The sequence below is a fragment of the Coffea eugenioides genome, chromosome 9, assembly GCF_003713205.1.
Source record: "Coffea eugenioides isolate CCC68of chromosome 9, Ceug_1.0, whole genome shotgun sequence".
Lineage (NCBI taxonomy): Eukaryota > Viridiplantae > Streptophyta > Magnoliopsida > Gentianales > Rubiaceae > Coffea > Coffea eugenioides.
The window spans coordinates 1,159,518-1,186,991 of record NC_040043.1 but is presented as its reverse complement, the minus strand read 5'-3'; the positions used below and the strand labels follow the sequence as shown (position 1 = coordinate 1,186,991).

The 27,474-nt window shown below is 32.0% G+C and overlaps 2 protein-coding genes and 1 pseudogene across 2 annotated transcripts; 2 read left to right on the top strand and 1 right to left on the bottom strand.

Moving 5' to 3' along the window:
- Positions 1 to 3,653: 3,653 nt before the first annotated feature.
- LOC113783219 (receptor-like protein 33) lies at positions 3,654 to 5,575 on the top strand. Its single transcript, XM_027329294.1, has 2 exons — positions 3,654 to 4,536; positions 5,487 to 5,575. The coding sequence occupies exons 1-2, from the start codon at positions 3,654 to 3,656 to the stop codon at positions 5,573 to 5,575; spliced, it is 972 nt and encodes a 323-aa protein (XP_027185095.1).
- A 182-nt stretch (positions 5,576 to 5,757) lies between these two features.
- LOC113783218 (probable LRR receptor-like serine/threonine-protein kinase At3g47570) lies at positions 5,758 to 8,388 on the top strand. Its single transcript, XM_027329293.1, has 2 exons — positions 5,758 to 7,789; positions 7,916 to 8,388. Exons 1-2 carry the CDS (start codon positions 5,758 to 5,760, stop codon positions 8,272 to 8,274), a joined length of 2,391 nt encoding a protein of 796 aa, XP_027185094.1. The 3' UTR covers positions 8,275 to 8,388.
- A 2,858-nt stretch (positions 8,389 to 11,246) lies between these two features.
- Positions 11,247 to 17,537, bottom strand: LOC113783215 (annotated as a pseudogene).
- Positions 17,538 to 27,474: the final 9,937 nt, after the last annotated feature.

Genomic DNA, 27,474 nt, shown 5'->3' with positions numbered 1-27,474 from the left:
TAGTGCTTTAGACATGGCAGAGTGATGACACATATTTGGCTATAGAACAGAGTGTTTTACAGGTTTCATCAATATGCTAAATCACAAAATTGGCAAGTGAATATATGTAACAATGGCAAAAAATTGCGCTAAAGACAAACCAATCTCCTAAGAGAATTACATTTTCCTTTTTAAAAATTGCTCAACAACACTATACCAAAGACTTCAATTTTTGCATTTACTTTACTCTCATTTTTTTTTATCTGTTAATCACCATAAATAGTAATGTTTGCCTAGCTGAACTTTTTAGATTATCATACTTAATTGTACTCAGTATATTGACATGTGTGAAGCAAAAGTACTTTTACTGTTAATTACAAGTCAACAATATCTTGGTTTAATGGTTTGGGACCCCAAAAAAAAAAAGGAAAAAAAAGGTTTGGGATTCAAATGTTACTAAATGAAAGTTTAGTCTTAATTTCATTCTATTAATTGTCCCACCATTTGGGATCAGTTTGTCAAGCTGCTGAGTTACAATATGTTTGTCTTGATGCAACATTTGATTGGTTGAAATATTATGAGGAAAAAGAAAAAAGAACTCTATTACTAAATGCTTTGGTAAGTATCAGTTAGTTGTGTTGTGTCACTACATATACAAAAATTTTAAACAAAATTAAAAAAAAAATGTAACTGAATGCTTTCCTAAACATGTTGGATTAAACAAAATTTTGCCTCTGTTTGAGAAGAATAAATTGAAAAAAAAAGTAAGTACTTTGTTTTGTAGTTATACAAAAGACAATCTTTACTGGGAAATTACAGGTTGTTCCAAATCAATAGAAGACTTTGTTTAAGTAAATTCGCTAATTCATAATCTGAACTGCTTCTATTTGTATAATTTCCACAGATCTCTCTTCTTTTAATTGCAAATTAATGTGGATGAGAAGAAGTCATGTCTACTGATAGGTAGTACTGATGTGATGGTACTTGTTTTCTGGTTTCCTGATTTCGTGAACCACAGCAACATTATTAACCCATTAGTCTTGCATGTGTGGGGCTGAAGCATCCTTAATTTTCTAGCGTTTCGTACACGATTGAGTTGCAGTTGCATAAGTCACAATCAATTTTTGGATTAGCTGTTTTTGGGATTGTTTTTTAAAAACAGTACTGTAGCATTTCGTTTTTGAAATAAAAGTCCATTTGGATTAGTTATTTTTTGGGTTGTTTTTCAAAAATTATATGAAAAACTTTTACTGTAGATGTTTTTTGGATTATTTTTAGAGGTATTTTTAAAACATATTTTTGAATATTTTTATAATTTATAATTTTTTTATTTTTATATTTATATACATTTATGCATTTATAATACATTTATAAATATTTATAAATAAATATATTTATATATTTATATTAAAATATATAAATGTATTATAAATGTATTATATTATATATAATACATAATATAAATATATTTATAAATGTATATTATTATAAATGAAATTATATAAATGTATAAATTATAATTTATAATTTATAATTTTTATATTTTTATATTTTTATATAAATATACATTTATGCATTTATAATACATTTATAAATAAATATATTTATATAAAAATATATAAATGCATTATAAATGAATTATATTATATATAATACATAATACAAATATATTTATAAATGTATAAGTGTATATTATTATAAATATATAAATTATAAATGCATATTATATAAGTGTATAAATTAATATATTATAATATATATTAATATTATGTATTAATGTATTAATATAATTAATATAAATGTATTAATATTATGTATAAATGTAAAATTAATATTATGTATATTAATATAAATGTATAAATGTATTATATTGTATATAATACGTAATATAAATGTATATTATAAATATACATTAATATATATATAATGTATAAATGTACATTTATATAAATGTATAATATATATAATTTATATAATATATAATATTTATATAAATATATAAAAATATTTTTTAAATAAAATGAAATATTTATAATATGTATAAATAAATATATAAATATATATAATATATAAATATTTAATATATATAATATACATTAATATTAATTATAAATATTATAATATTATAAATATGGTGTTTACATAATATTTCAATTTGTAATATTTATTGTATATTTCATTATATAAATATTTATATAACATATAATTTATAAATATATAATATATAATTTTCAATTTGTATAATATACATAATATTGTATATATATAATATAATATACATAATATAATATATTATACATAATATACATTTATACATTATTACATATTATGTATATTATATATTATACATACCATTATTATACACAATAATGTACATAATAATATTATACATTAATAATGTATATATTATAATATAATGTACATAATAAATTATGTATAAATATTTATACATTTATGTATACAATATTACATATTATGTATATTATATTATATTATGTATAATATTAATGTATATAAATATTTATATAATATATAATATATAAATATATAATTTTCAATTTGTATATTTCAATTTATTAATATAATATATATATATATATATAATATACATAATAGAAATATACATATGGAGTTGTTTTTTATATAATGTTTGGATATGAGTTTTTGGAGTTGTTTTGGAAATACACATTTACTGTAGCATTTGGAATGTGAAAAATAGTTTTTCAAAAACAGAGACAAAAACAAGGAATCCAAACGGACCCTATTGAAAAAAAAATCCTTGACGCAAATTGGTTAGTCGACAAACTTCATGGAACAGCACTGCGAATTCCAGATTCATTGCAATCCAATCAATCCAATTGAGTGGGAATCTTATTAGAATCTAAAGACCCACGTTCAAGGATTATTTTATTTTTTACAACTAATTCGCCAAAGTTCAAGGATTAATCAAAATGATGAGTTTTCACGTTTGGTTGTTAAACAGGATTTAAAAAAAAAAAAAAAATAGTTACATTGAGTGGGAAGACTGGCAAAATTCCCCCAAGATTCCATACTGGACTCTGGTGACTTGACCTTATTAAGTCTTTGTCTTTCATTTGACAATTTTCTAGCGACCGGGAAAATTACATACTGGACTCTGGTGAGTTGACCTTTCTAAGTCCTGGTCTCATGCAAGAAACATTAGTTTTTGAAGGTGACAATTGGCTTTGTCCTCGAAAAGTTTCAATCATGCGTATTACTTATTAGTTCTATTAGTTCTTGCTTTTCGTTAGAAATTATGTACTTTGCAACATTGTTCAACTTAGCAATTTACCTGGAGGCCTTTTGGTTGTGTTCCGTTCAACTTCAAAATCTTAAAACTCATCACTTAGGAATATGGCATTATTTGCGGCTTTCTTAGAGTTTGGTAGTTTCTATGCTTGCGTGTCAGGTTTATGGTTCAAGTTTAGGAAAATTTTCAAGATTCCTGGTCTTAAACAAAGTCGGTTGTCCGCCTGTTGGTCATAAACAAATGGTGACGTCACATGGATGTATAGTCATAACTTGACTGTAAAATTCCCTCGAATAGTAATCAGCATCACAATTACATCACTGGTCAATGTCGTCAATTGGAACTTAATCTGAAAACAGAAATCAAATTAATGAGGCCATAATATTACTGAGGCCGCTATATAATGCAATCCCTCTCCCTCCTTCATGTAGCAACATTGGCCATGGAGAAATTTCACCACCTTTCCCCTCTGGGACTTGTGTTGACGTGTTTTCTTTCAGCTTCCTTCGCCTTGTTCCCGACCAATATTACCACTGATCAGTCATCTCTTCTTGCCTTGAGAGCTCACATTTCAGTTGACCCTCTACAAATCTTGGCCAAAAACTGGTCCGTTGGCTCTTCGGTCTGCCATTGGATTGGAGTCTCTTGTGGCTCTCGTCATCATAGAGTGACTGCCTTGGACATTTCAAACATGGACCTTACCGGCATCATCCCTCCACACCTGGGAAATCTATCATTTCTTGTTTCTCTTGACATGAGTGCGAACAACTTCCATGGAGAACTACCACATGATTTTGTTGGTTTGCGCCGATTAAAACTCCTTAATTTGAGTGTCAACAATCTCGAAGGAGAGTTACCCTGGTGGATTGGTTCATTTCCTCAACTTCTTCGCTTGTCTCTCACTAACAATAGTTTCACTGGTCTTATCCCTTCTTCCATCTCTAACATGTCAAAGCTAGAGGAGATTAGTCTTTCGTACAACCTTCTGCAAGGAGACATTCCCACGGGGATTTTCAATATTTCCTCCCTGCAAATCATTGCCCTTAAGGATAATGGCCTATCCGGAGTTCTTCCAAGTGACATGTGTTACCATCTTCCTGGACTGAGTATACTTTCCCTATCATTTAACAAGTTATATGGTCAATTACCATCAAGTAACTTAGCTCAATGTTCAGAACTTTGGGTGCTGTCTTTGTCTTACAACGAATTTGGTGGTTCCATTCCAAAAGAAATTGGAGCACTGAAGAAGCTTGAGCTGCTATACTTGGGTCACACCTATTTAGAAGGTAAGACCCTTGCTAATTAATGGGGCCAAAACGTATTCGTATTTTCTTAGGGATCTACATATGGCCAAAAATTTTTTTTTGAAAAATAAACCTAATTTTCACATGCATTTACTTTAAAATGTCTTTTTTTTTTAAAATTCCAAAACAAGCCAATTTTAAATTGTTGATGGGTGCCGGAATGTGGCCAATTTCCTGCTTTTGGCCCATTAATTAATTTTCTCATTTACTTTTCTTTAAAACGTCCATCAAAATCTGGTTATCCGGAGTTCTTCCAAGTGACATGTGTTACCATCTTCCTGGACTGATTAGACCTTCCCTATCAAAGAACAAGTTATATGGTCAATTACCATCAAGTACTTTAGCTCAATGTTCAGAACTTCGGGTTCTGTCTTTGTCTCTCAATGAATTTGGAGGTTCCATACCGAAAGAAATTGGAGACCTGAAGAAGATTGAGTTCCTATATTCTTTCGGCCATATGTGGACAAATGCATATCAAATGAATTGTTCTAATTTATAGTTTATGCAGATCCAAATCCAAAATCTGGTTTTATTACATTCCAATTGTAAAGGGAAAAAACAGCAGAAATACCAAGTGCTGAAGATTTTCAGAACTTTTTTTTTTCCTTTACAGCTACAAAGATAAGGAATATTTGCAGTATATAAATAAGAATTGGGTCCGCCCAACAAAAAAAGAAGAGTTCTTATTTCCTTATTTCCTTATTTTCTTGAGGGCTCCAGTAATAGCGAGAAAGATTTTAAAGAATGAATTATGATTTTTGAATGCAGTTTCTTTTAAAATATCTTTTTGATTTGAATGGAGCCAATTTCAAAATCTTGAGGGGCGGCTTTGCCCACTTTCCGCTTTACGCCCGATAATTTCACTCAGTTTAGTTTCCTTCAAATCAAAGATATCAACTTGTTTCTGTTTATGCTTTATCTGCATTTTGCAGGTGAAATTCCAAAAGAAATTGGTAATTCAACTATGATGAAAGAACTAGATACTCGAGGTGCCAAGTTATCAGGTACGACAATTTTTTAACATAATTACGTCTAAATTGTAACGTAAATATACATACCTATATTTATTGCACCTTCAATATTTCGATACTTTTTCATATTACCTACAGTTTTAAAAAAACATAAATATTATTAACGAGTATCCATTAAGTAGAGTTAACCAAACCTTTTTCTAGTGACAAAAATAGAGACTTATATGGTATAATGTATATGCTCAATATTACTTTGGCAGGTGTAATTCCACGGGAGATTGGTAACTTGTACTTTCTCAAACAACTCACCTTGCAAGTCAATAGTTTAAGTGGTTCCATACCAACAGAGATCTTCAACCTCTCAAAGTTAATTATGTTGGCTCTTGACCTAAATCAACTTTCAGGCAATCTTCCATCAACGTTTGGTTATAGGCTTCCCAATTTAGAATTGCTTTACCTCGGCATTAATTCCTTCTCTGGAGTATTACCTACGTCAATCTCAAATTCTTCTAAACTTCGTAGAGTAGATTTTAGTTCTAACAAGTTCACGGGTCCAATTCCCACTTCCTTTGTGGACCTAATTCTCCTAGAAGTTCTGGATCTCGCCGACAACAATTTAACCAGCGACTCCTCATCTCGAGAGTTGAGCTTCATCGCTTCGTTGGCAAAATGCCAATATTTGGCAAGATTGGACTTGAGTGGCAATCCATTGAATGGGATCATTCCGGACTCACTCAGTAATCTTTCAACTTCCCTTGAACAACTAAGTGCACCCAATTGTAAAATAAAGGGCAGCATTCCTGATGGAATTGGAAACTTGAGAAGTTTGATCCTATTAGATCTATCAAACAACGACTTAACTGGGTCGTTGCCAGCTACAATAAAAGATTTGCAAAAGCTTCAATACATGGATCTCAGTATGAACAAACTAATTAGCAGAGTCCCCCTGCATTTGCTCTGTGCTCTCCACAGCTTGGATACAATGAACCTTGGACAAAATCAATTTATGGCCTCAATTCCAAAGTGCTTCGGAAATCTTACTTCCCTGAGGCATCTCAACCTAAGTCACAACAGACTATATTCTGCTCCACCTGAGGAAATATGGAACCTAAAAGATCTCTTGGAACTTGACCTCTCCTCAAATCTGCTGAGTGGATCTTTGCCGTATGCTATTACGAATATGAAGATGGCAAATTGGGTATATTTGTCAACCAATCAGTTCTCAGGTGGCATTCCTGACTCAATTGGAGATATGCAGAACCTGCAAAATCTTTCTCTAGCACACAACAGATTGCAAGGATCAATCCCAGAATCGATTGGTAAGGTGTTCAGCTTGGAGTCATTGGATCTATCACATAACTTTCTCTCTGGATCAATTCCAATGTCAATGGAGAAACTTCAGTATCTTAAAAATATCAATCTCTCTTTTAACAATTTAAGTGGGGAAATTCCATCCAAAGGGCCATTTACAAACTGCACTGCCGAATCCTTCGCTTCAAATCAAGCCCTCTGTGGAGCTCAAAGGTTTCTTGTGCCTCCATGCCCAACTATTTCAGCTCACAGATCAAGAACAAAAAGAGTGCATCGAACCATTTTTATTTCACTGGGGGTATTAATAGCAGTGGGAGCGTTGTCCTTTGGATTTGTTTACCTGAGATATCGAAGGAAAGATAAACTTCCCAATGGAGCCAATTTATCCTTAGTTGCAATGCCAGAAAGAATTTCATATTTTGAACTTCTACAAGCAACTAATGGATACAATGAAAGCAATTTGTTGGGGGTTGGAAGCTTTGGATCTGTTTATAGAGGTACTCTTGATGATGGAAGGGTTGTGGCTGTTAAAGTGTTCAATTTAGAAGTCGATGGAGCGTTCAAGAGTTTTGATGTAGAATGTGAAGTGTTGCGCAATCTTCGCCATCGAAACCTAACAAAAGTCATCAGTAGCTGCTCTACCTCTGAGTTTAAGGCATTAGTGCTTGAGTTGATGCCAAAAGGAAGTCTCGAGAAGTGGATGTATTCACACAACTATTTTTTGGATCTGATGCAGAGATTGGACATATTGATTGATGTTGCATGTGCATTGCAATATCTCCACTGTGAGTATTCAACTCCAGTAATTCACTGTGATCTGAAGCCAAGTAATGTACTGCTGGATCAAGACATGGTTGCCCATCTAAGTGATTTTGGCCTTACAAAGTTGTTAGGCGAGGAGAACAGCATCACATACACCGAAACACTAGCCACACTTGGCTATCTCGCACCAGGTGAAGAATTTTCTCGTACAACTAAAGTACTATTTCCTCAGTCGTTTTTTGTTGCAAATTCCAAATATCAAAAATTACAACCAATTTGAGAACATAGATGAATTTTATATATGTCTTGCCTTGCAGAGTATGGGTTGGAAGGATTGGTATCAGCAAAATGCGACATCTATAGTTTTGGAATTCTTTTGATGGAAGTCTTCACGAGAACAAATCCCAACAGTGAAATGTTTGGTGAAAAATTGAGCCTGAAGAGCTGGGTTGCTAATTCAATGCCTGATGGATTAGCTAATGTCATCGATGCTAATTTGCTAAAGGAAAGTGATGAATACTTTGTTGAAAAGCTAAGCTGCATAGCCTCAATCATGAAAGTGGCTCTAGGCTGCACCATGGAGTCTCCAAGAGAGAGAAGCAGCATACAAGATGTTCTTGTTGCGCTGAAAAATATCAAGCTTCAGTACATGAGTCCTCTTTGTTCAGGGACATAATGGTGCATGCATTTTCTCTAAGCAAGATTGCAACCTTCTTGATTGTCTCAGTTATAAATTTGCAGGGCAGAGAAAAATCTCAACAAAATTAGGCCAAGTAAGAATAGCATTTAACCAGTAGACTAGGCAATTATGCCCTATATAATAATAGATCTGTTTAACTGGTACCTATGGGCACTGGTTAAGATGTATTTCGGGTACTATATTTTAAAAAATATAAGATTAATTAAAGAAAGTGTATAAATGCAAGGAGATTAATTAGAGAAAGTGTATAAAAAAGTAGTAATTATTAGTGTGTGTATACATAGTAAGTTGGATGAAATGTAAGTGTCTTAACGAGTGCCCATAGAATATCTGTTAAAAAAATCCTATGTTTTCTTATTTCTTTTCTTTGCACCTGATTGATCGCCCTTAATTTGTAATAATAAAGTTATCTCACAATATTCACCAATCCCATTATGGGTACCTAAGGACTTGTAAACCTTTTCATGGTGAGTCATTACTGAATCCATTTCATGCATAATAAAACTACTTTTGAGCCATAGATGGAAAAATAAATACTAAATAGTGTGTCAAAAAAGTTGCAATTAGTAGGTAAAGGGATAGGTTGCAAATAGGGCCATTCCTTTTTCCAAATTTTGAAACATTTAAATGCACAAGTTTGGGTCAAAAATATAACTCATTTTCGTGTCTGGCTCAAAAGGATAAATTAAGGTTGCAAACGAATTGAGTCACTCGTGATTGGAGTCCAAGCTCGACCGAACTCGGTCAACATTGAAGTCGAACTGATCAAGTCAAATTCAAACTTAAATTCGAGTTCAAAAATATTAAACTTGTTAACTCACGAGGGGCGGGCTCGAACTCGATTCTATATTTTTTATTTTAATAATAAAATTACATATATATTCCTAATATTTTATTATTTATTAAAAAATTATTATTTTATTTATTTTTAAAAAAATAAAATAATTATTTTTATTTTATTAAACTTGAGCTCGAGCTTTATATTTTGATATCGTCGAACTCGAACTCGAGTTCGAGTATCATAAACTTTTATTTTTTTGAACTCGCTCGAGCTTTATATTTTGAGGTCGTCGAGCTCGAGCTCGAGTTCGAGTATCATAAACTTAGGTTGAGGCTTGACTCAATTGAATCAAAACTCGATTCGACTCGACTCATTTACATCCTTAGAATAAACTATGAATATTTTGATATCACATACCTACATTTCCCACGACCTTTTAGGCTTTGTTTGGGACTACAGTACTTTTGGTAAAAAGTATTTTTAAATACTAAAAATACTTTTAAAGTATTTGAAGAATATCATCTCATAAAATTAGGAGCAGAGCTTTTGGTGTTCAAAACACTTTTAGTAAAAACTCAAATTTGGTGCTTTTAGAGTAAATTTTATGATTTAAAAAACAAAACGTCAAATTTAATCATCTTATCCTATATTATGAACCAAATAAAGAGATAAACACTTTTAAAAATTTTCAAATTACACATTATCTAATACAATAAGTACTTATTGAATTATGTCTCCAACAATATGTTTAAAAGCACTTAGGCAGTTGATAAATACTTTTATTAAAAGCTCCACTAAGAAAATACTTTACAATAAACTACCGTAACCCCAAACGGACCCTTAGTATTACTTATTGGGATAGGGGTTTACATTATTACAGCACTCAAAATATCAGGGGCGCTACACAAAATTGTCAGAAACCTAAAGGGTGGTTTACAAAATTATCCCAACTACAAATTTTGCAACCGAGATTAGGCACTATAACAGAAGTACAAATTGTGCCACATACAATATCATAGATTATATTACCACTTAATTAAGAGAATCTTCTTTAGAAGAAAAAAAATACAAACAGAGCAATTAGCCTCTTCCAGCATCTTGGATGACTTTATGATGTTTCCTAGGCAACAAAAAGGCCCTCCACAATCATCGATATGGCGCCACACAAAGCAGTGAGTCCAGGCCAGACAACTGACATTGAAAAAAAACTGTAAACTGACTCAGTCGTCATTGCAGCAATTCGAACCACAACACCTCTTCCCTGCGGAAAACAGGGAGTTGACATGTCCTCAAATGAAGAATGTAACAATTTAGTTAAACAAAATTTGACGCATGAAACAATTTGTACAAAAGCTAAATTTGTCTGACTTGATGATGACAACGTAGAGATGGAATTTTCACTACACCAATGTCAGAATAGAGGAATCAGAAATTTCAGAAGCTATGCCAAACATTCTTACAGAAAATGTTACTTCAGTTTAAGAAAAGAAGCATTTTTTACAATGAGGAGTTCAAGAGAAAGCATGACTAAAAGGTGGAAAGCTTGTCAATTGTCAAGTCTAACCATCTGTGCATGTAATGGAGACAGGCAAAATTTTGACAGGCAGATTTAGGCTATACATAAATCAAGCTTCCACAAGGCATAAGATGATCCATGAAAGATTAACATATAAAAGGAAAAAAAATAGCAAAATCATGTCGTGTCACCCACTGATTAGCATAAGATTCTCAAAGAGCTATCCAAAGACATTAAAAATTCCATGAGGATCTTCAAGCGTATATGACACGACTAGTAGAAGACCCTGACTGCAATTGTAGACGTAAAGCCTTGCAGATTAGTCAGTGGTATTAAACAAGCAACTAAAATAAAATTTCCTTGGAACACAACCTATTGAATATTGACTGTAAAAAGAGCCTACTAGTGCAAGAAAACTAACACCCATGTGAAAAAAATCTACCTTTTGACCAAAGACGCTGCAGGAGGCCAAAAAGCTGGGTCTGGTCAAGAAAGGATTGTCATCGATATCTCCATATCGTCCAGAGCTACTTGAAGGAATACAAAATTGCTGAGACATCAAGTTTTTCACATTTTCCTGAATTTGGTCTTGAATGAACTTCAGCTTTGGCCCAAAATTAAAAAGATTTGTAGTCTCTCAGTTAACCAAAACTAAGTAGTGGAAAGGAAATAATCATATAAAGAATAAAAGTACCCCAAAAGTATAACCATCGCAATTACTTGATAATATTGCATCCGTTCAGCAATACTGCTATACCTTCCCTGCTCTAGCAATATCTGTGATCAAAGTAAAACAATCTGAGCCATTTAAATGAGAAGGATAACCATCATCTAGATACAACAGAGTCAATCTTTTAGAAGGAAAAACTTCAGAGAAGAGAACTGAATTAAAGGTAACCATTCTTGGATCAACATTCTCTAATTAGTTCAGATGTAAAGAAACAAAATGAGTTTGTTTTAGAGTCGGATGTATAGAAAATACCAAAAGCAAGAGTCTCCCAACGCAAGGAAGTCAAGAAACCCAAATGCAGAGAGCATTCTGAGACTTCACCAACAACTAATGATTATTCATGTGTGAAAAAGGAAAACAAACGATTCCTGATAGAGGAAAAAAATTAGCTAAATGATCTCCATGTTGAAGACAATAGAAGCCTGGGTAACATAATACCTGTCCATGCCAAAGTGCTGGATGATCTTTAAGCAACCCAAAGTTCAAAAAGTGCACCAAAGTTCCAGGTAAATCAGTTTGAAGATCTGAAGCTTATATCTCCATGAGATATTTGGATTTGATTATTTCAACTAATACCAACATTAATTGCCATGGAGAAACACATTCTCCAGGCTCAGTCCATCAGAATAAAGCAATTTCATCCAAAAGATCTTCTTTTTTTTTTCTTTTCTGGGAATTCATCTCAAAGATGTTTCCTATCATTAAGGCATCTAATCAACATTTGCTCAAAGTTGTTTGACAAAATTAATTTACCATGTTCCTGTAAACTGCAGTTGCCATGATTACAATATTCTATTATCCAACATGACATATATTCCCAGGATTAAGGCCTGCATATGCATAAATTGACTAAAAGGACATTAAATGACCACAGGTTGAAAGCTCGAAAGAAATTAAAACAAAAAATACAACATTCTACAAAAATCTAAAGATATTCAAGATTGACATGAATCTATTGCAAGCAATAGTTCAAAAAATAAAAATTTCTTATAAGATTAAAATACTTCAATTTCACCACTCTCTTCAATATCACACGCTTAGTATCCAGTGATGCTAGCATAGTTAAAAAACATGGCTTGAGGATGACAATACCGTGTCAAGAAACAAAGGCTCATCAGCTTCCAGAAAAATGTTGTTAGTGCTCTTGTAAAGTTCAAAGTCCCACTTTTCACCTCTTCCATAACGGCCACTAGTTATCCAATCAACAATGAGCAAGCTGGGAAAGACTTTGAATACTTGAGTTTGAGAATACTTTGCAGTTGAAAAGCATGTAACTGGATCTGGAATCACAGCCAAAAGTGCATCACTTCCAATTCTTGCCTACTGTGCGGCAAAAAAAAGCTGCAATTACCAATAGCTTTAAAACTCAGGAAAGATATTGTATAAGTGGGATACTAGATTATACAAACTTGGCTTGAGAAGCTAAAGTACTCTTCCCCAATAACACTATTTTTTGATGCAGCAGAATGAAACACCCAGGTTTTTACAGCCATAATATCCCTTTTTTTTTGTGGTCCAAAACAAGAACAAGCCAAGATGAAAATTCCGTCACTGTGTCAGCACAGACAATTCATAGCCATGCACTGTACCTTTTTTTTTTTTGGTCTCGGACCCATCTTACTTCCACCTGTTGCCTATCAGAAAAATTTGCTTGCATAAAGTAGTGACAGGTGCCGAACCTGTGCAATAATAAATACCTACTCGAGAAAAATACAGATTTTGCATATAGTGGTGAGTAGGGTCGAATCCACAGGGACTGGGGATAATTAGTTTCTTCTAGAGTTCAAAGTATGGGGGGTTTTGGATTAAATGCTAACTAAATAAATTAACTGCAGAAAATAATTGATTAAGAGAAATAATTAAGGGAAAACTCTAGCCAAGGGTACACTTCAGAAATGGTTCAGGCACTGATCATTGATTCACAGATAATTCCACATTTATTAATAGATTAGTTATAGTTGTCATGCACGCGATAAACAACCAACCTTTCCTTACTTTCTCGATAGTTAAGGTACGACCGTTAACTATTTCTCTAACCCAAAAACAACCCTAGGTACGACCGTAGAGTTTAATTTCTAGATTGCATTAATAATTAGAAAGACTCAATCCTAACTAACAAACACGCTACGAGGGTTTGTTTAAATTAGATCGTATGTTCCCCTGACATAAACCCAATTATGCCAGTTGCTACTGAGATAAAGATAACGAACAATTACGGATTCAATTATCCCTATTTAGCAAAATAGCCTATGTGAATAATTAAATATTGCGCATCTATTCAATCACTCACACGAGCTATAGCAATTAAAAGCAGGAAACATATAAATACCAATAAATTAAGGAAACAATTAAAATAAATTAGATCTCACAGTAATTGTTGAACCAAGTCTTCAGTTGTCCCCTTGACTAGAATTAAGAGGTTAGTCCTCCATTAATGGAGAACAACCATGCGAAAGAGCTAAGACAAGAAAACTAAAAACTATGCTAAAAGCCTAAACTAAAACTATTGATTGATCCCAACCTCTCGTACGTTTTCCCCTTTTTAAAGCCAAAAGGAAGTCTAATGCTATCTCGAGTGGTCCCCACACCAAATCCAAAGTCTTGTACGTTTCTTTTCCTAGAGTCCAAATGACTCATGCTTCTTATCCGTGGTCCCCGCACATGTGGACAAAGCCTCCAAAGTACTTGTTGTTCCAAGTCTCTCTACGTTGCTTTCTTTGAAAAGCTCAAATGACTAAATGCCTTGCACTAACTTGTGGTCCCCACCAATTCAAGGACCCAAAGGTTGAAGCCCTTAGAAGTCTGCATTTTTCCATACAAGTCCCTCCTTTTTGGTAAAATTCTGCTTCACTCCTGAAATTGGTTCCAAATACCAAATATGAGTAAATATCAGCAATTAACACAATATTTGTCAGGGATAGAAGGGGAAATCAATAATAAATTTACTAACAAATTATACCCTATCAAGTAGTAAATTTTTGTATTTCAGATCCAATGGTAAATCCAAGAGGTGATTTAAAGATAACAAGGGGCTACGAGAGTCTATTAAAGGTTCATGAAAAGTAATACAAAGAAAATGAAGGAAGCAGTTTAGAGAATGGTTTTACTACTAACTTTCTATTAGAATTTTGATATTGTTAATCAAATTAAGCTAGGATGAATCTTATTACTTCAGAGTCAGACATCCTCATACTACTTATTTGCAGTGAATCTAGATTCCAGATTTCCAGCAGGTAGCTCATTTCATGAGGTGAAGTTTTAGGTGTTCCTTTAGGAATGGTAGAAAAGCGTTGTAGAATAATCTAGCAAGTTTTTGTATCAGGGTCCTTATCTATAGATTAGCTTTTAATAGTTTTAATGCTGTGTGACTCATGTGCTCTTTCAACAACTTGCAAAAGGGATTCATGTGGCCCTTGAATGCTTGACCTAAACTTGTCTTGGAACATAAATGCATCCTAGGATTTCTTCTTATTCACCATCTTCTCTTCTAAACTGTACAGCTCCAATCAAAATCCTTATTCTAGCTGTCTTCTAGCCTGCACGTCCTCTCTTTTCCACAAGTTCATATTATTCTGTCCCAACCTCTTACACTTCAAAATCAAACCATCCCCTCCATCCCAAGATCTTCCAAGAGTAGATCTACTTCATGATGTCCAAAGAAATAGAACATTCAGGACTGGAACCCTTTTCTGGTGAACAGATCTAACAGGAACAATGAAGTGTATCCCAATAAACAAGTGAGACAACTGGACAACTTGAGTGTGTCCATAATTTCTATAAAAACAAATTGGCCATCTCATGAATCAGGTTTCCCACATCAAAATTTTTAAGTAAACATAATATGATTTAAGAAAATAGCAGTTTCCCCTCTAGCACTTTATTGATTAAAAATATGCAAAACTTGGCTTCAGAATAATGTTGGCAACATAATGCTAGTAACAAATATGTTGGTAACATAATGGTACTAGCAAATTCTCAAAAAAAAATCAAGTGCACATAAAACTTGTACAATGCTGCAAGCATGAGGAACAGCTGAAGAAACTTTGAAGGCAATCAAAAGCAAACACCATCTGGAAAAGCATTTCATGTACGAGATCATTGAAAACGTTTCTTGATAATTACTACCTTTAATTAGGTGACAGACATGTTCAACTCCAATCCCAGATTAACATGTCAAATGCAGCCTAGGCCCGATTTTCCTTTATACTCTTTGACCATTCTAGACTCCACGGTGACAAAAAAGGTAAATCACGGTCGTGGGGAAACTGTTAAAAGTTATACCAGACATTATCAAACACAAACACCAAAAAATGCTGAATTAGCTTATTCATCAAGCAAAATGGTGATTACCTCCAGGACTTGTTCAGAGCACTTTGATTCCACGGATTTGTAGACCTATATACCAATAGTGTATACCAAATTAACCAAGCATCATAAAAAACGAACGAAAAATAAAGCATTACAGAGTCCAACAATACTTAATAGCAAACGCAAAACAAAAACAATAAGATGGAACATAGCATCAAAGATTTGACCTTTTTTGAAGCTTGAGTGGTTAACACTGTGGTGCACCCACCACCAACTGAAATATCACACATTATAGAATCACCCTATTTATACATACAACAAATTTAATCACTCAAACCAAAACATAGAACTACTGCAGACTATTCAAGTATTAACAAAAAAACAGAAATGCACAAAAACCATACATATCTCTTTATGCAAGGAAATGGAGAGTGTGCATACCGACACAATTCCACCACCATAAGTGATTGTGTAAATCCAAACAGCATCAGTTTGAGAAGGACCCACCTGCCAAAACCACCATAAAAATGAAAACCCATATCAAGAATCAAACGTTCTTTCTTGTATGCCAATATAATTACTTCAGAATGTTGGTTTCCGCCAAAGGCATGAATAGAGAGGGAACCTTATTGGGGATGATGAATTTAAGAGGATACTTTGAGTAGCAGTTGACTTTCCACCAACTCTCTCCACTACCACCTTTCCTGTTTCCACCTCTGTCCCGGATTCTGTCAAAGGCTCAAAGTCCAATTCCTGTTGGGAATTTTAAGGTGGACTCTCTGCAATTTCTTTCTTGTAATTTTAAGGTGGGAAAGAATTGGTTAATTTAAACTGCACCCCCTTTATTTTTCGAAGAACTATCCTTAGACCCTAAAAGTTTCGAAGAAAATCTGCTGTACACCATTGATTTGACATTTCATACTATTGGACACCATACCCCCTGAGTTTAAGGGCTCATTTTGTTCAATGGAATCTTGTTTGGATTGCTAATTTAATGTACATGTAAAATAGTTATCGAGTGACTACGGGAGAATCTTTGAACCATATAATAAAGGATTAATTTTTTATATACCTACAATATATCTGCATTATTTTGGTTGAATGTATGATAATTGATCAAAATTTAAATTTTGTATAATATTTTATACATCTAATCATGACTCTGTATACATTGTCACTGTAATATAAAATTAACTCTACAATAAAATTCCAATTAAAACTCACTTACACTGTCAATATGTATAAAATTAACTCTATAATAAAACTTCAATTACAACCCACTCATTTTTGTACTGGTAATGTAAGCCCACTAATCAATTCTAATATGAAATAAGCTTCCACAAGGCCTCAATTAACTCGAATCTACTCTACCTATCTTTATTCGCTTATCCACCACACAGTTGGATGTTTACCTTCTTCAATCTATAACTAGGATAAGTATTTTAAACGAAATTTTGTCTTTGAACTCTATTTGTGTGTTTGCATAAACGCAAGGGTTTGTATAAATGCAAGGGTGAGCAGGGCTTCTCCACCTTTGCATTAGTTTCGAAAATGAATAAGGAAGATGAGGAGGATTTATCAAATTTTCTTTGAAGTTGTTAACTTAAAAGTTTATATCCTTTTAGATTATTATATTTTTAGGATGTTTTAAAATAATTTAACTATAGCTGTGTTTGTTAAAAACATAAAGCGTGATATTTTTTGGAGTATTTTTATTGAATTTTTTTCTTTTTGTTCTTTGAAATTTGCCATTTTTTTCCCTTCCCCCGCTACCTTACTCTACCTTCGCCCTCCTATTTCCCATTTTTTTCCCTCTTTCCTGCCATCTCAACTTATCACCTCTCTCATTTTTCCTCCCCTTTCCTCTCCACCTCTTTTTTCTTACCCTCTACATTTTTCCCCATGTCCCTGCCTTTCTTTAGAATCCTCTCTCATCATTTTCCCTTACCCCCTATCCCTGCCTTTTTCTTTCTAGTCAAATTTGGTCACAGATCTTTACTATATATAACTCTTGTGAAGAGTGAAAGGAAAAACTCTATGTACATGAATCTTCTAAAGAGTGAAGGAAAAACAAACTATCTATATAAGTATTAATGTAGCATACTTTGTCCAGATATTCATAATGGTAATAAATAATCAAGCAAATACTAGTAATAAATAACATAATTAAAGAGCATTAGAAAGAGGAAAGACGTGAGTTGATTGATAAAAAATAAAGTTATTAATATAAATTTTTATAAGGTAGTTCATTAATAGATTGGAAGAAATTGATTATAGAAAAGGAATTGCAAAAAGGATTCTAACCAATTGATACCAAAAAAGTAAAAGAATAAAATCCATAAACAAACATAACAAACATATTTTTTTGTAATTTATTTATCATGTGGTCAAAAGATAAAACATCTACTTAGTAGAATATGAGAATAACAAACTCAATAACTCACCAAAACTTAGTGACTTATATCTGATGAAGATTGTCCTAACATAAGATGACTATTTCTTTATTTTCTTATTCTTCTACTAATGGTTCATAAACATTTGAGCGACTTTAATAAAAAAGCAAGTTAATTCATATAGAATTTTGTGAACAAGAAAAATTTCTTGTTTTTAGCTAGATTGTATCTACTTTAACTTATATCAATCAGATAAAAGGTATTATAGATATACCATTTCATGACCTATTTTGAATAGACTATTACTCTCTATGATGAATTATAAATTTTGTATTGCCAAAACTACTTCATTCTTCGAATTTTTGCCACCATTTTATTATGAATATCACAAGATATAAAAACACTTTTGCTATGTTATGCAAAATATTTTTAAAATTTTCAAAATAAGAAAGCTTCCACTAATTTAAAAACATTTAACTTGAAAAGACTTTGCTTACATCTATCTAAGGGACATATGTGTAACATAAGATATGATAATAAATGAATTACTCTTTTTTATAGTACAATATCCTTCATTACTTCTCTATGAAAGAAATGTTGTACTTTTATTGCTCTTTTATTAAAATAAAAATTTCATATTATCTTTATTTTTAATTATCACTCTTATTCATTAGCATAATTGTTCAAATTTTTTTCTTTTTATATAATTCCTAACTTAGATTACTAATTTTTTATGTCAAAATAGGTAACATGTTCCTCTTAGTATAATAGTTTTATAAGTACAAAGAAGTCTTATGAGATAATTATATAACTTATGTACTTCTCCAACAGGAATAGAATTTTTGTCTATAAGGAATTTTTTATTTACATTTTAAAACTACAAGGCAATTTCTAGGGTTAAACATCTTTTATAGCACAGCTCAAGTTTATGCAAATTAAGGAAAAAATGAGAAATTCATCAAAGGCAATTTATGCTATCAGCGACATAGATCAAAAGTTTCATCAAATTAGTTTCTTTAAGATTATTGAACATGGAGTTAATATTGAAAAAGTGGTAATCTTTAATTTATCATCTTAAGATACAAATTTACATCATTCATTAGTTGTGATATATGTTGATATTTCTTTGACAATTACTTACTTATATCATTATTTGTTGTTATTTTCATTTATTATATAATCTTCAAAGAATCTAGTATATCAAAAATTTATTCAAATGATATTTATTATAAGATTGGTTAGAAAATAAACTTATAATTCACTCAAACTGGACCAGCTTTAGTGATTTAATTATTGCAATTTTTTTCTCAAAAAGAACAAATTGTATATTGAAAAATCGAATTGGCTAATAGTAGAGATTATTGGCATGGGCCTTTTTGAAATTTTAGAGTTGATTTGCATACATTTCCTTTTTAAGTTTAAGGTAGAATACAATCAATTAATAGTTATTCTATGTGAAATTTTTAAAAATAATTTATACTTAACATTAATATATGGCTATGTGTATAATTCTTTCTATTTTTTATTATTTTATTATTTACTCCACATACACACGTGTGTGTGTATGCACATATATAAACACGCACATATGCATATATGTATATTCCAGTATAAACACATATCTTTGTATTAATCAAGTTAAATAAATTATTAATCTATTAACAATGACTGACAACACATAAAATGTGTTTAACAACTAAGATGGTGTTACATGTAATAAATTAAATGCTAGCTAACTTTACTCTTTTTGTGCTAAAATAGTATAATACAATTATAAATCATTTTATCCTGTAATATGCCATAACAACTCGATTGGTTAACCAAAACAAAGTAAACAAATATGTGCTTTTTTTGTTTAAATATTTAGCACATATATGGCATATTGTATCTTTGATCCTCTAAAATATTATTACAACTATTCAACTATCCATTTATTTATATTAGCTAATTTAGTATATTTTCTTTAAGTTTTTTTTTTTAACTAAGTTCAATCCCCCTGAGCGTTGGAAGAATATACGAGAAAGGGCATCCAATACTATAATTCTCAATGGTCCTTTTGGTGGTTGTTGGGTTGTTAAACTATTTTGGTCCAAGAAAAAGATGTTTCTAGATAAAGGTTGGAAGAAATTTTTGGCAGATCATTCTTTAAAAAATCGTGATTGGCTGCTGTTTACGTATTGCGGAAGTTTAACTTTTGATGTACAAGTTTTTTTTTTTTTTTAATCAAAACTGGCTAGAGAAAATCAAAACTAAAGCACAAGTTCTAGGCCCATCTTCATAGAAGAAATCAAGGCATATTTTTTGCTATGGACTGTCATAACTCTACAAGTTTTAGTTACTTCAATTTTCAATTTACTAGTAGTCTCTTATTTTTCTCACATTATCGTAAACTAATGACCCAATTCAACACTATATGTCATATACTCGTATTTTTCTTGTTTGAGTGAAAATGAATTTTGTTCAATGCCTTTAATATAAAAGAAATTCGATAAAATAGTGTAAGCCTGTAGTACCATGAGTAAAACAATTACCTCAGACAAAATTAAAAACACGTGGTTCAGTAGATTTACCTCTATTCTACCACATACATGAAATCAAGTGTAAACAAAAACCATGCAATAAATTTGGCATGCTATAGTAGATTATCATTTTTAAGTACTTTAAGTTTTACTAAGTATATTTCTATTCCCAAATTTATAGTACATCTCTTAATAGTGTCAATATAATGTGCCTATCATTGAAAAATGATTGATTTTAAGCTCTAAACTCTCAATTATATTGTAATGTTAAAGGCACTTATGTATATGTTTCCTTTTTACATGATGCCGAAAGCAAAAGAATTATTCAAAGAAAATATATGCAAAGTCGGAGTGCAGCATCAATTCAAAGTCTAAACAGAAAAAAGGAAAAGATATACTGCCAATTGGAAAAAATGGTGCAAAGAAACAAGAAAGGAAGATTACTTAAAGAGAGAGCACAACGAAGCAAGTATTGCATTTGAGTTCTATTAACTTTGCTCATGTGTTGAGTATTAAAGCTAGATTATTGACTTGAAGACATATCTCTTATATTGCAATTTCGAATTCTAGATTTACAATTATGTTGATTATTTTGTAAAAATTATATCCAATTATATATTGTCTTCTTAAATTTCATTTGATGGTGGTTGTTTACCATATATCTATATTGCAAATTTAGATTTAATGTTTGAATCCTCTATATGAACATTTTTTTTTTCCGAAAGTACTTCTCTTATTTATTTGATCAATTCAAGGAGAGCATACATGGAGTTTAAAACCATTACTAGCACAACCTTAACCTACGCCCTAACTTGACGCAAGCTTGGAACACCCAACTGATCAAGGGAGACATCACCTCTCACCAAAGAAGGCAAATCCCGCAAAGAATGATATGTTAACGTTTGACCTGAATCCGCACCCACACTGGCAAGGCGATCAGCCGGCCTATTCGCTTCCCGAAAGCAGTGTGACACCCTTCTAACAAACCTGCTGACCTGTAGCAAGTCTTGTAGGTCCCCTTGCGACCGCCATGGGCACCGAGCCTTCCCTTGAATGATCTGAACAAGAATGAAAGAGTCAGATTCCAAGTGTAAATCGAAGTATCCACTTGCAATAGCCAATCTAACACCAAAAGTCAACGCCTTCAATTCAGCCTGCAAACTCGTCATCTCCCCAAAGAAGCACGAGTATCCCAACAAAAACCTTCCTTCCGAGCACCGAAGCACCCCCCCACCTCCACTCACTCCCGGATTACCCCGAGAACAACCATCCGAATTGAGCTTTACCATTAGGGAATCGGGGCAACTCCATCGAACCACCAAGGTCCTGGAAACCCTGTGCATACCACCCACCATACCATAGAAACCTGGCCAATCCTGACCAAAGGGCCTGTGTCCCTGGAACCTATGGAAAAAAATGTCCCTGAGATCCCCAAAGATTGCCGCACAAACTTGAGCCACGGGCCGCAAATGGCCATCAAATACAAACGAGTTTCGCATCTTCCACAAATTCCAACAGATTAAGGCCGGCAATAAACGGAACAGATATAGCATATATTGGTTTCGAGTAGGCCTCAACCACCAGCTAACCAACTTGTGTCGTAGCGTATAGGAATCCCGAAATCCTCCAATAACCCCTTCGAAATATCCCCAAATCTGCTTTGCCGCCACCCCAGTGCAGAAAATATGATCAATGGACTCCTGGCATGGATATAAGCAACAAAAACACCAAGAAGGGCCGTGGATACCAAGTTTATGCAACCTGTCCATCACCGGCAAACGGAACCCTACCAATCTCAGCATGAAAAATGAAACCTTCAGCGGTAGCCCGGGAAGCCAAAGCCGTGAATAGAGCCAAGAGCTGTTTCCACCCTCTCGAGAGATCCAGTAGGCTGATGCTAATGAAAATTCACCGGAGATACTGGGAGCCCAAACCTTCATTACTGCCCTACCTTCATAAATAGCTATATATATACACCATTATTAGTGTGGTGTATATATATTTATGAAGGTAGGGCAGTAATGTGGAAGTGTATATATATAGCTATATATATGTATATATATATATATATATATATCTTATACTATAAGATAAGCAAAAGGCTAATGTTATTGTAGCAGCTTCTTTTGCTGACACATGGCACAATTGATGAATTTTGAGCTTTTTCTTTTGCTTTGCCTATAGGCTTGGCATTGTCTTATGAAGTTAGCATTACTTTAGATGTGCTCAATGACCTAAATTAGATTGCGTTTAACATTTCTTTATAAGGTTGCATTATTTTGGGCAGACTTTTCAACCTCTACATTCTGAACAGATATAATTCAATTATACAATTTATATATAAAATTATTAATAGTTACATTAACACTTCAACTTATATTCCACAGATTAACTTAAGATTTAATTATTTCTATTCAAGTTTTCAACATTATGATTTAAAATTAAATTTGTCAAATTAAGTTATCATTTAAAGTTAATGTGCTCAATGACCTAAATTAGATTGCATTTAACATTTGTTTATAAGGTTGCATTATTTTGAGCAGACTTTTTAACCTCTACATTCTGAACAGATATAATTCAATTATACAATTTATCTAAAAAATTATTAACATTTACATTAACATTTCAACTTATATTTCACAAATTAACTTAAGATTTAATTATTTCTATTCAATTTTTCAACATTATCATTTAAAATTAAATTTGTCAAATTAAGTTATCATTTAAAGTTAATATAAACCAAAAGATTATTTAAAATTTATGCTATCCTATTATACAATTCATATATAAAATTATATATTTACATTAACATTTCAACTTATATTTGACAGATTAACTTAAGATTTAATTATTTCTATTCAATTTTTCAACATTATCATTTAAAATTGAATTTGTCAAATTAAGTTATCATTTTAAGTTAATGTAAAGCAAAAGTCTATCTATGGACTTGACATTGTCTTATGAAGTTGGCATTGCATTAGATGTGCTCAATGACTTAAATTAGATTGCATTTAACATTTTTTTATAAGGTTGCATTATTTTGAGCAGATTTTTCAACCTCTACATTTTGAACAGATATAATTCAATTACACAATTTATATATAGAATTATTAATATTTACATTAACATTTCAACTTATATTTCGCATATTAACTTAAGATTTAATTTTTCTATTCAAGTTTTCAACATTATCATTTAAAATTAAAATTTTCAAATTAAGTTATCATTTAAAGTTAATGTAAAGCAAAAGATTATTTAAAATTTATCCTATCCTATTATACAATTTATATATAAAATTATTAATATTTACATTAACATTTCAGCTTATATTTGACAGATTAACTTAAAATTTAATTATTTCTATTCAAGTTTTCAACATTATCATTTAAAATTAATTTTGTCAAATTAAGTTATCATTCAGAAAAGTTAACATTTGTTTTATTGTCATCTAAAGTTATACAATTGAACTAACACTGCCACTTAATATATTATATATTTTTATTATCAATCTACTTTAATTCATTTATACGTTTGGTTCTTAAAGTTATATCAATTCCAGTAAAAAGTTGAACATTTCCAGTTAAGAGTTGAATACACTTCCAACTTATTTCTATTCAAGAAGCTCTCAAAGTGATCGATTCCAGTTGGGAGTATTCCACAGAAAGCAACTCAGAGATTGTTTGATTGTTCAGTTTTTACTCTGGTTTGTTTGTAACAAAGTCAAAAAAAATAAGCATTCTTCACCTAATCAGATTAGACAAGTGCTTTCTTTGTAAGAGTTAGGTTGTACTCCATAGAAATGTCAATCTTTTCATAAGTTATCAGTTGTACTTTATCTTTTCATAACCATTAGATTCAAATATAAAGTACAAGATTAGTTGAGATTGAATAGTGCAGCTTTGAATAGCGCAGTCCACTCTACTACATGCACTGATAGCTGTTGTCCCACTTCATTTCTCTTCCGTTCACACATACCAGAAACAAATCTTCCTTCATTTTCTTGCTTTCTGATCCTTTGGTAATACTACCATTTTTCTTAGCTTTTCCTTCATCATTTATATGCATTTAGTAACATATAGCTTCTTTTACATGTTTTCTGTTTTCACCTTGCAGCATTGCTTTCAGCATTGAAGATTTGACTTGCACCATCACTTTACTTCAAGTTAGTCATATTACTTATAAGCAGCCTGCCTAGTGTTTGATAAATTGCTTGTTAAGCTTTCTTAATGCTTCATATTTACAAATTTCATAAGCATTGGTAGTTACTTATTATTGAATTATATATTCTGTGTGCTTATGATTGTGAGCTCCGTTAATGAATTTTCAAGTAACATGGTTAGTTTAAGCTATTTGTTCATGTGCAAGATGTTTGCTTATTTCTTTATTGCATAGCTGAGGTAATTGAATGCCTGTTTCATCATGGGTTAAATGTTGACAATCATAAGAAACGAAGAATGAACTAGACAAGCTAACATAATTATTGACTCGGTTGACAAAGGATGTAATAACAAATTTTATGCTAATCAATATCAGGAAATTGTAACATGCATGTTGTTCCTGTTCTACATGGCAAAGAGGCTACTGCACACAGCTATGCCATGATGTCTAATTTACAACACATTGCTTTTACAAGCTTGCCACATTTAGGAAACCATTTAGAGAAGAAAAACTATAGAAGGCAGGCTTACCTTAGATGGAAATCAAAAAGATTACGTTTATATCATTTTCATATGAAGAAGCAATCTTCTATTGAATCAGTCAACATTCCTCTGTCAAATATTGATAGAGAACATTTGCAAGATGCCTATGAAGTTCAAAACAATCAGAATCTAAAGCTTGCTAAAAATAGGCAGCAAACATATATTAGATGGAAATCTAAAAAGTGTTGCAATGAAACTGTCCCCCTATGAATCCAATTCTAATATAAAGTCCCCCTATGAAACACAAAAAACTGCTGCAAAAATGATAACCATTATTAATCCAATCTTAATCCCACTGCTTTTCAATTTTTCTGCTTATATTTGCTAATTAAATTATAGCTATAATTTTAAAACAAATATATATAAGTATAACATTTGAAATATAAATATAATAAAGACATATATATTTTTCTCATTTAAATGTTAATGCATTACTTTGACTAAGAGAGGCAAAAAATTTGTTGTCATAAAAACCAAATATCAACGTATAAATTAATTAAAATAAAATTGATAGCAAAATTGCATGGTATACTTGGTCATCATTTTAGTTAGCATTAATGCCTCACATTTTAACAAAATATCAATGTATTACAACTCAAAAGAAAATTGACAAGAAAAATGACTAGATTCATCTATTCAAATTCAAATACTAATATTACAACTTCTCTCTATTTCACAAACATTCTATCAAATTTTGCTAACTTTAAACACCTCAAGGTGGGCACTGGCTGTGCGTAGCACAGTGAGGCCTTACTAGTTATTTGTAGAGACAGAGCCTTGGTTAAGTGTTAAGCTGATCAATTTCCTCAACCAAACAAATAATAATAAAAAAAAAAGTGTTCAGCTGATTAATGATACATATGCATGCCTCCCAATAACAAGTTTGCAATCATTTTGCTTATGAGCCCATAATTGCCAACTACCTCTGGAACTGCCATATTCATTTTAATTGTAGTTATTTTGCCTTAATATTGACTTGAGCGGGGGAGTGGTTGAGACATAAACCCTTCCCCCAATAATGAAAGATTTCGTGCTAGTTATAGGTACTGCAGTTGGTGCCTTGACAGAATTTACCGGCCAAAAAAGAAATAAGAGCAGGAACTGCAAATTTTTTCAAATTAATAAATAATTTATCTAACGAAATGAGCACTTGTTGCTAACCAGTGCCCACTATACCCGTTAGAAATATCCATCCATAGAAGATGCTATATGGGTAAATTCATGGCTTCTTCTATTAAGATGATTTGCAGACATATCTCTCATCTATTAATTGCAAATTGACATGGATGAGTAGAAGTCCAGTCCCGTTGCTCGGTAGTATTGATTGTATTGTCTTATTCTTTCGAGATATCACCAACGTTATTAACCACAAATTCGATTATTCTTCCATTTGTGGGGTTGAGGCGTCATTGATTTTCTAGCGTTTCCTGCACGATGAGATGAAGTTCTATATTCCAAATTTCTATACAAAGTCATCGTTCAAAATAGGCGAGGAACCATCACCTTAGTTTCTTGCATAATCACCAAGACTTTAAGTATTTGAAGGTGACAAATAACTTTGTCCTTGAAAAGTTTCAGTCATGTGCACCACTTATTGGTTCTTCCTTTTCGTTAGAAATTATGTACTCTTCAAGATTGCTCAACTTCCAAATCATCGATGGGATAAAATAAATTATCTTGCAGAATTGGACTTCATATATTTATAATATTTGGATCAAGATGAAAGTTTCTAAAATTTTTTGCACGGACATAAGGTTTAGTTTGTAACTAAAGTGTTTAAAATCTTTCCAAATTTCAAAGGGAGAAAAACATGAATTTTGAAGACTTTGGAATGGTGGTTCCTAACCCCCATTTTCGTCCTTGTTCTAGGTTTAACTTTCTTGCCTTGAAGTACTAACTAATTCTTTATTTATGACTCTTGAACTATAGAAACAACCTTTTTGCTAGAGGTGTCAAAATGGGTGACTTGGACGGGTTTGGGTTGGGTAAAATGGATAATGGGTATAAGTGAGTCAACTCATTTATACCCATTTAATTAGATGAGTATAAATGGGTAAGTCAAAAAATGAATTGGGTAACCCAATTACCCATTTATAACCCATTTATTTTAAATTTTTATAAACTCATTTAAATTCATTTTTGCAAACTAAGTTATCGATTTATACCACTCTTTGTACCCATCATTAGTTTTAAATATTTACTTATAATGTTCAATAAACTTAATTACCA

What these genes read in the sequence shown, in the direction of transcription:
- LOC113783218 (XM_027329293.1), top strand. Translation starts at nt 5,758, where the DNA reads ATGTATATGCTCAATATTACTTTGGCAGGTGTAATTCCACGGGAGATT. An exon ending in ACTTGGCTATCTCGCACCAG is followed by an intron (nt 7,790 to 7,915) that starts GTGAAGAATTTT and finishes CTTGCCTTGCAG; the next exon opens with AGTATGGGTTGGAAGGATTG.
- LOC113783219 (XM_027329294.1), top strand. Translation starts at nt 3,654, where the DNA reads ATGCAATCCCTCTCCCTCCTTCATGTAGCAACATTGGCCATGGAGAAA. An exon ending in GGGTCACACCTATTTAGAAG is followed by an intron (nt 4,537 to 5,486) that starts GTAAGACCCTTG and finishes TGCATTTTGCAG; the next exon opens with GTGAAATTCCAAAAGAAATT.